This window comes from Merops nubicus, unplaced genomic scaffold (genome assembly GCF_000691845.1).
Source record: "Merops nubicus isolate BGI_N331 unplaced genomic scaffold, ASM69184v1 scaffold15462, whole genome shotgun sequence".
Lineage (NCBI taxonomy): Eukaryota > Metazoa > Chordata > Aves > Coraciiformes > Meropidae > Merops > Merops nubicus.
This window is the reverse complement of record NW_008591689.1, coordinates 2,925-12,695: the sequence shown is the minus strand read 5'-3', so window position 1 is coordinate 12,695 and position 9,771 is coordinate 2,925. Positions and strand designations below refer to the sequence as shown.

At 46.8% G+C, this 9,771-nt stretch overlaps 1 protein-coding gene across 1 annotated transcript in view; it reads left to right on the top strand.

The window, feature by feature from the left end:
• The first annotated feature begins 1,154 nt into the window (after positions 1-1,154).
• Positions 1,155-9,771, top strand: part of CEP85 (centrosomal protein 85kDa) — a 9,578-nt gene continuing 961 nt past the window's right edge. The window contains 11 exon segments of the mRNA XM_008950357.1: positions 1,155-1,209; positions 1,796-1,939; positions 4,176-4,900; positions 5,545-5,678; positions 6,518-6,635; positions 6,975-7,160; positions 7,518-7,670; positions 7,907-8,061; positions 8,575-8,695; positions 9,147-9,197; positions 9,282-9,474. Coding sequence (XP_008948605.1) covers positions 1,155-1,209; positions 1,796-1,939; positions 4,176-4,900; positions 5,545-5,678; positions 6,518-6,635; positions 6,975-7,160; positions 7,518-7,670; positions 7,907-8,061; positions 8,575-8,695; positions 9,147-9,197; positions 9,282-9,474 — 2,035 coding nt within the window.

Sequence of the window (9,771 nt, the reverse complement as noted above, 5' to 3'; positions counted from 1 at the left end):
CACCACTCCCCCCCGATTCCTTTCCCACCCACTGAGCCGGGCCTGCCCTGTGCCTGCTGTTGGAAGGGGGGTATGTAGGGTGCTGTGGGTGCTCCCTGGGGGGTGTTCGTGAGGGGGTGATGCTGAGCGAGCTTTGGTTGCTTTGTTTTATTTCAAGAGCCCACGTTTGAATTTCCCTGTTACAACTGCCTTGACTGTTGTGCTGGAAGCTGAGATGTAAACTTAGGAATTATTGAAAGGCACCTAAATTAACTATAATAAGCACTAGAAGTGCTTTATTTATTGAGTGAAATACTGCTTCTGGTTCGTTATCCTATTGTATTCCCAATGCATATCCTAGGGTGTAAAGTCTGTATGTGTGTGTCTGTTTTCAAAGATTTAATGGTTTCTGTGAGCTCTTTGAATCAGTTAAGCAAAAAACCTACAATGAACGATTTAGTGTTTAACTGATGGGAGTGGAGAGAGGCCTCGAATTTGCCCAGTGAAGCCTCAGTAAGTTAGACTTGCATCAGCAGTAGGAAATTCACTGTCTGAAGTGAGCAGATAAGCAGATAAATTAAACCAAAGCTCTGGATAGATAACGATTGTCATTTGTGGAGCAGCAGTGCTGAATTCTGAGCAGCTATTTCTGTGTGTAGTTGCTCAGTGACTTCTACAGAGGGCAGAAACGGCCTGGCTTAGAGTGTAGGCTTTTTAAGGGAATTTTTTAGCCTCCACAGACACCAAGTCAGCGTGGAGGTACGTGGTGACTGATGCTCTATAAATAACTGTAATTCTGATGGGGACAGCACAGGCCCTGGCTGGAAGGTGCTGCTGGAGTGCTGTGTACCTGGGCAGTGTTGCAAACTGAAACTCTCCAGATTTCCCAGGCATGAAGAAAACCCACAATAACTGCTTTAAAGTGTTGTCTCTGTTGCTGTGGGGATGAAACATGGATGTTCTTGGGAGGAGGTGCTAATTAAATATGAAATAATGTGTTACTCTGAATGAAGACAGGTGATGTGTATCCCTCCTTTGCTTGGTTAGTGGGAACAGGGCTTGGTTTATACTGACTTAGAAGTCAGATTTTTACTTGTAGGTTTGGTGGATAGGTAACGTGGCTGATTTAAAATCTGATTTCTCTTTATTGCCCTGTAGCTTGCTGAACAGATAAGATGGCTGCTCTTGAGAAACATCCAGACCCAAGGCTCCAGCAGAACAATCCTTTGGGTAAGGACAGTCCTGCCTGTAAAGCCCTGCTGCTGTCAGATCCTGTTTCAGTCTCTCTGAGGTGATGTGGCCCTGAGAAAAGTTCTTTACCAAAAGCTTTTTTTATTGAAAAAAACCACTGTCTTATTCCTGCAAAATAAACCAGTTGCTTGGGTATGCAAGAGTAGAGAATTGTTTGATGATGAACCTGTCTCTTGAGTGGTAACTCTAGAAGACTTCTTAAAAATTAGTGCAAAAATATATCTTCAATTTAACCAGTTTTGCTGTGCCAGTGCTGCTGCTTTTACTCTTGACTACAGAGCATCAGCTGGTTATGATACTACCAGACTTCTCAGAGGGAATATAACTTGCTGCTTTTGCATTCTGACTTCCATGGCAAGACTGCTTTTCATTTCCATCTCCTGTTGGCATGATTTGACCTCCTGGTGCTTGTTGCCATTTTCTGTTACAAAAGAGATTTCCTTTGAAACAAGAAGAGGAGTCCAGCAAGGATTCATTGGGGTTCTGCTATGGCTAGAGTAATTAGCTACGGGTAATTTTCAGTCTAAAACATAAATATCCCTGACTTTTTTTTTTTTCTCTCTAGATCCCAGCAAGAATAATTTCCTGGAGACTGACTGGAAGACTCCTGTGCTGTCTGGGAAGTTCCAGAGCCGCATCGGCCGCTGCTCAAGCGTGGCTGACAGTGGGGATGGGGGCATTGGCACCTCCTGCTCGGGCAGCACAGAAGGTGATGGGCAGCAAGGGCTCACACAGGAACAGCCCAGGACTTTAAAGTTTTCTTATAAGACCAACAAGCATTAAATAGTGTGAAATTACTGAACCCTAGAATGTAAAACTCAGGGAGAGTTTTGTGTAGTGGTGTTTGGAGACTATTTCAAAGCCAGTGCCTCAGTGGTACACAGATGTGCTGCCTGGAACATATCAAGTGATTAAGGAACTTAGTGCTTCTCTAAGCTAGTTTGGTTTTTTTCTAACTACTAAGCAATTTTAATTGACTAAAAGAATCATTTTGGTGATTCTGGTTCGTATTGACCAACAAATATTATCAGCAAGTCTGTTGTGTGATTTGTTTTTAAGAAATAAGTTCTAGGTACCTCTAAAGACTTCAGGTTAGTGTGCCTTTGTGTGTATGTCTTCTCAGGGTCAGAGCTGTGTGCTTCTCACTGCAGAATCACAGAATGGTTTGGGTTGGAAAGGACCTTAAAGATCTACTTCCAACCTCCCTTGGAACACCTTCCACTAAATCAGACTGCTCAAAGCTCTGTCCAGCCTGGCCTGGAGTGCTGCAGCTTTGACCTCAGCAGGCACATTCTGTGAAATTCCTTCTCCTTGCAGTCTCCACCTGTATTTTCATCTTCATCTGTGAAAGCCACCTAAACTGCTATTGACTGATTCTTCAGCAGTGAGGGACTTTGTGGTGCTCTTTCAAATGAGGCACTTCACACATTCTTGTATTTCAGGAGCTGCCCTGAGCCTTTGCAGCGAGCCACAGATCTTCATAATGTGTCAGGTGAAATGAAAGCTTTTTAGGAAGTCTGGCTTGTGGAAATACTGCTAGAAATATTACTGGAGCACATGTTGCAGTGTCCCATCTGGCCTCTCTGATGATAATAAGCTATCCAGTTGCATGCTGAGTGCAGGGGAGATAGCACTGATTTTTGGAAGCTGCCCTCCTGAGTGTTTGTGAAGTTGTAGCCTCGTTTGTAGGAGCTGAGGCTGAACTGCAGCCCTGCCAGCTGGCTGAGGCCTCTGACTCCCAGGTTGCCACGTTGGGAATGTTGTTGTGATGACCCTTAGCACACTCAAGGGGCCGATTGCAGCATCCGCACGTAGCGTGCTGGTCCCCGCTCAGGTTCTTGGTAGAGATACCAGTGGTTAAATTTAGGGACTGTAAAAGGAAATTGTACTGTCCCTTCTGTTTGCCAGGGTGAATGTGCTTGTGACTGCTTGGTAGCGTGGTGTTCTCTGGAGTTCCTGGGCACAGCCAAGAGATTTTCTCCTCCTGTGAGGCAAGGGTCTTGTGCCTTTATTGTGGTAGTTTTCCTGCAGTTTGATGATAGGCTTTGCAGAATCTAGTGTGGGTCATATTCAAGTTTTACTCCTTGTAACCTTGTGGTCCTGATGTTGGGTTAAAGAAGCATCACGTGGGGATGGGCCTTCAGCCAAACCCACGAGGGGAAAACAAGTTTGTGTATCTAGGGGGAACCTGGAATTCCTGCGATACGCGGGGACGAGGAGTGGGAACTGGCACTCTGCTGTTTGCCTTTCCCAGCTCCTGCTGTTGCTGTATTGAAACCTGAGAGCTGCTAAGAATAACCCTGAGTTCCATGTCGCCAGGTTTGGTGGGTACGAACGCCGGGGTGCGGGCACTGGGCGCTGCCTCACTTCCTGTGGCAGAAAGGCAAGAGTCACTAGGAAAAGCTCTTTTGCTGCAGAGCCCTGGAGGAGCTGGAAGGTCGACTGCTGGGTGATCTAGTGTTCAGCTATGATTGAAGCTCATCATGGGCTTAGTGAAGGCTCCAGTTAGCTTTGGTTACTGTTCAGAGTCGCTGAGCTGTGGGACGGGCAGAACAGAATCCAGGTCTCAGTGTTCAGCTGAGTAAGTTTCTGCCTTTTTATTCAATTTAAAGGACTTGATTTCTAATCCTATAGAAAGATAACCTTATTGATTTAAGATTATACTGGAGTAGCTTAAAAACAAGGGTTTGAAAGTGTGTACTGAATTAAACTTGGATTCTCCCTGTGGTTTATGATGGTAGGAAAATGTCAGCAGGCTCCTGAAACTTGTTGTGAGGAGAACATAGGTGTGCCTTGGGCTTGCTGCTGCTGTTCAGAAGGATGTGTGCAGGGGGAAAAGACCTGAGTTTTCAAATTCTTTCATAAATGTTTAGCAGAGGAGTGTCTAATCATGTCCCAATATTTTCAGAATTGTAATTAAATCATCACTCTTCTGCTTTCCCTAGACTTTTGCAATTCCAGTAACGGTTCCTCATTCCAGCCCATCAAAACCCAAGTGACCATCCCAACAGCCCATGTTATGCCTTCTACTTTGGGTGCATCACCCTCCAAGCTGTGCTCTGCAGGAGACCAGAGCTCTTCACAGAGTACCTCAAAGCCTGCTATGCCAGGTTCTGCTTCTGAACAGGCAGGGCCCCTGAGAAACGGGGATTTTAATGCTGGGAAGTCTTCTCAGGTGCCTCCCAGGGATCTTCTGCGTCACTACAGGACTGCAGCAGAAAATGGTTTTGAGCAAGCCTGGCATCCTGTCTCTGATCACATGAGAACAGAAGAGACTTGGAAGTTTGACACCCCTGCCATTGAACGCACCCTGAACCAGTCTCTCTTTCTGGATAGCTTGTGCACTGACCCCCTGCACAGGTTGCAGAAGTCCCACCCGACCTCTGGGGCAGCTGAGGCAGGGAGGGACCGTTACAAGGTGCTGCCCGAGACCAAGCGGGCGGCGGGGGCTGATGGAGCCTGTGAGCCCCCGGGGGGAGCCTGGCCCAGTGGGAGCACGAGGATGCCAACGGGCCTCCAGGCCAACAATTTATTCTCAAAACCTCTAAGTCCTTCCTCCCGAGCCTGGCTGCCAGAGGGCTGCACGATGCACCCACACGAGAGGGTCTGTGAGCTCAGTGCTTGGAAACAACAGCTGGAGAAAGCGCGACTGCAGATGGAGCAAATGCAGGTAGGGAGCTGCTGGTGTGAGTGGCTTTGAAACCCTTCCTGGCTCTTTAGTCACGAGTCGTCATCCTGGAGTTATGAAGCAAGGGGGAAACGTCTCCTGCTTCTCCCTGTCTTATGCCAAAAGTCTCTTAATGAACTGTTGTCACAGCGTGTGGTGTCACAGGTGTCGTTTGACACGCTGCTGGTGTAGAGCAGCCCTGTATTGTGTTACAGCACTGCACAGGGTTCAGGTCGAGGGGTGAAATGTCCTGTCTGCTACAAACTGCGAAGGAAAAGCGCCTCAAGAAGTTCTGAACAGTTTCTAGAATAATAGTGTTCTGTATCTAGAGCGAGGAAACAAGACTTGTTTTGAAAAGATGTATAAAACGAACTAGTTTATTAGATGGAAACAGTTTATCACCTCCCACCAGCTGTGCTCGAATTGACACAAACTGTTTCCAGTGAGCTAACACAGGGATCTAAAATTATTTGTTAATCTCCAGTTGTGCTTGGGCAAAGTTACTTGTTCTTGGACATCGACAGGGACTGAAATAGCTACGTCCTGGCATGCAGATGAGCACACAGCGTGCAAAATAGCTCTAGCAGTGTTGCAATTACCTCTGTGGAGCACAAACCTCTCCCTCCTTGTTTTGTCTCCTCTTTCAGTTACAAAATGGAGGTGCCTGCCCCCATCCCTCGATGTATTCTCCTCCACTGCCTCCCCTTGATCCAGCCCAGTGGATCAATATCCTGAATTCCAATGAAAACCTACTCAAGGAGAAGGAGCTTCTCATTGACAGGTGAGAGCTGTATTTAAACCATCTCCAGCACATTTCCTTTTGGAAAAGGAGGGGTTTGGAAGTACCATGGAAAGCTCATATCTCAGAGTCCCTTTTACCTGACTGAGCTCTTTTTATTGCAAAGAACAACATCATGACCTTTGAGAACAGCCCATGTTTTTTTTCCACAATATCTACTCTTTCCTCTTGGAAGCAGGATGGTGATCCTGAAGGGTTCAAATAAATCAATTTTGGTTACAGTTTTCTGTGTTTTGTAAGGGATGAAGATTTCTGCTTACTTTGTGATTATCTGGAAGGTCCAAACTACTGACTTTTTGCTTGAGGGCTTTCTGGGAGCTCTTCAAGATCTCTATTTTAAATTTGTTCTTTGTGAGCTTGGGCTGGCAAACAACATTCCTAATATCTAATGCTAGTGTTCTATGAGTTTTTTTGATGAATTGTCTGACTGAAAACTACCTTCATCACTTGGGCTGTAAATACTTTCTCTGCTTGCTCATTTGGAGTCCTGTTTATTTTACTATAACCTCTGCAGCTAAGCTGGATCCTCCAAAGCATGCAAGGCTTGTGTGTTTTATCTATAATCACTGCTTGGAGGAAGACTTTGAAGGGAGGGGGAAGAAAAGTTAATACCAATTTTAAAAAAAAAAAGTTGAAATGGATATCTTCCAGATTATTCCTCTGCAGGTCATTTCTGAGTTGTGGAGTTGCCTTTCTGTTCTGCTTGTCACTCCATAGAGCATTAGAGTCTTGGTGGCACTGGTCACATTGTATTGCTCTACTGCTGTCAAAAACCAGGTGCATGTTTGAAAACAGTGTGTTATCTGTTTGGTTTTCTACAGACAAAGACAACACATATCCCAGTTGGAGCAGAAGGTCCGGGAAAGTGAGCTGCAGGTTCACAGTGCCCTGCTTGGCTGTCCAGCATCCTATGGAGATGTCTACATGTTGAGAATGCAGGTAACTGGGTGCAGCAGAGTGTCAGTGAGAAACGCCTCGCATCCAGCAGCCCTTCTGCTCCTTGCTACACGTTTCCTGACTAGGAGGGCTGTGCAGAGTGAAATTATCCTGTGTATGGGCTCCCCTTGACTCCTCATCTCTGAGATCTTCTGTGGCTTGAGATTTCAAGCCCTGAAGTACTACGGTTTAGAAGCTGATGCAAATGCCTGACAGCACTGACAAGTGCTGTTTTAGTTACTGCAGTGTATAAGATGGGCTGAATGATGTCTGGGAATGAGGAGGGCTGAGAATCCTGCTGGTTTGTAACTAGTGGAATTCCTGGGCTGTCTCTGTTTGCAGGAGCTGCAGCGGGAGAACACGTTCCTTCGAGCTCAGTTCACAGAGAAGACTGAGTCCCTCAGTAAGGAGAAGATTGAACTGGAGAGAAAACTGGCTGCTGCAGAGGTGGATGCAAAGCTGATCCGGGAGTCGCTGAAGGAAACGATGCAGAAACATGCAGAGGAGCTAAAGAAGCAGGAAGAAAGGGTATGATCCCATTGCTCTAGGGATGGGAAGGTGTTTTTTCTTTGAGAAGCTAAAAGTCAGTGTCGTGCCTAGATGGAAGTTTTCTGTGGCAGTCTGTAGGTATTTTCTGATCTCCTTGTAGAATTCTTTGGTTCTTTAACCAAAAGCCCTTCCTCCTGCAGTTAGAAATATTTCAGTACCTCTATTTTTAACCAGAAAAGAAGCCTGTCTAAGTGAGCAGAAATGCTGTAGAGTTAAGGTGATCTTTGTGTTTTGGTGCTGAGTGTTGTACAAGAAGGTAGATGAGGGGGCTTACAGGGGACTGAAGAATGGACAAGAAATTATATAAACTAAACTTGTCTATAACTGTCCCCTCAGATAAAGGGAAGAGACAAACATATTAATAATCTTAAAAAGAAATGCCAGAAGGAATCTGAACAAAACAAGGAGAGACAACAGAGAATTGAGACCCTGGAACGATACCTGGCTGACTTACCAACTCTTGAGGACCACCAGAAACAGAGTGAGAAGGTAAAACTTCCTCTGAGTTGTGACGATAGCTTTTCACATACTTGCTCAGATGAGTCCTCTACAGCTGCAGATAATCCTCTGTGCAGCTGCCCAAGTAAAGCTGTGGTCTTTAGAGGGGGAATGTTCTGAGCTGTAGCTGAGAATTGCCACATAGGTGGGCACTGCAAATGTAGTTGAAATGTGTGTGTGGAGAAACTCCTGGGAGGTCTCTAGTCTTGTGATGGTCTTTATTGCAGCTGAAGGAATCTGAACTGAAGAGTTCTGCTATGCAGGAAACAGTGCTGGCACTGGAAACAGAGCTTGGAGCTGTCCGAGCTGCTTTCAGGGAGCAAGAGATGCAGCTAGAAACCCAAAAACACAAGGAGCAGGAGCTTCTTTCCACTGTACGCAGGTAAAAGTTGTGAGGATTAGAATAAGCCTCATCTTAGCACTGAAGGAATAGCTGCATGGGAACAGGGATGATTCAGCACAGCCACTGTCCCACCTGTCAGAACCAGGTTACTCTGGATTTGTCATGGTTATGTGAGTGCTTGCCAAGACACTGTTCAAATTCTGTGTGCCAACAGAGGAGGGTGGGAGCAGAACCACGTGGCTGAAAGAAAGGGGGAGGCATGCCTGTCACCTGGGTTTGGGTGTGTCCTCAGGTTGTTGTTCTGGGCCATACCTCCTTGCCAAAGGGACCTCTATGATCTGCAGTTGTCTCTGCAGATGTGCCAATGTCCCAGGCAGGGCTGTGTCCTGGGGAGGGACAGTCCTCCTGTCACAGCCCTGGCAGCTTGCAGGCTGGGATGCAAACAGGGCAATGCTGACATCTGACAGGAAAACTATTTGTCTCCTCATATTGTTTAGTGAGGGAAACAGCCTAAATAAAGGTGTTTTTCCCATGGTGTTGTGCTAATTTCAGCTTGCAGGACAAGGTGCAGCAGTGTCTAAAGAATGCAGAGAGAGGAACCCCTGCCCAGGATGGGGAGAGACAGAAAATAGAAAATGACTCTCTGAAGAAAGAATGTGACTGCCTCAGGAAGGTAACAAGCTGTCCCAGCTGGGAATCACACGTTTTTCCTTCCACTGAGTCACAGCAGGCATTAAAATGAAGTCAGGGACTTTTGCAGTCATAGGCAGTGACAACTGCACTGAAGCAGCAGTTCTGGGGACTCCAACCTGAGGGGGTGTAGAAGCTGTTCTGAGTGTGATAATCAGGCATTCCTACAGCAACACTGGAAAGAAGCTGCAGAATGCAGAAGAGGGGAGAGGAAAACCACAAGAATGCAACTTCTCCAGTCTGTCTTTAGCTCTTACTTCTAATGGTGCCTTTTATCAGGTGCCTTTCATTTGGGAATCCAAGTCCACTACTATCAGAAGCCGTGATAAGTGGGCAGGAATGAGGAGAGGGGATGCTGTCCTACTGAAGGAGAAATGCTGGTGGTATTACTGAGTCTGTGTGGCCAGAGCTCACACCTCTGCTCTTGATTCCAGATCGTGGACAAACAGCAGAAGAAGATGGAGCAGTTATCCTTGCAAGTAAAGGTGAGAGGTGACTGAAGGAACCTAGAACTTGAGAATCTGCTGTGAAGTGAGTTAGACTTAGACTTTTCCTGTGGTCTCTTCCAGAACCTGGAAGAGCAGGTGGCCCAGGAGGAGGGGACAGGCCAGGCTCTGAAAGAGGAGGCGGTGAGAAGAGAAAACGCACTGCAGCAGCTCCGGACGGCTGTGAAAGAGGTCAGAGCAGAGCAGCTGAATGAACAAAGGATTGTCTTTTAGCAAGGCACTTCATTTGCAGTCAGCAGCACAACTTCTCCTCCTTCCTGCATGTTGCTTGCCCCATCAGTGCTCTGAAATACGCTCTTCTGGGTTCCAAGGCAGCAGGAGAAAGGCAGTTTCTGCCTTGGAAACTTCAGCCGGGGCTGCGGGATGAGGTGGAGGATGTCGAGTTTGCCAGCTGAGGGCAGTAAGGCTGCGAGCTGGAGGCCAAACTCCACTACAGCCCTGGCTGAAAGGCTGGGCTGAGCCCCGCTCTCAAGCCTCAAGGAGACCAAGCACAAGGGCAGCCCTTGAGGGAGGGGGTGGCTGGTGTAGGGGTGCCTCGCTGGTGCACAACCTC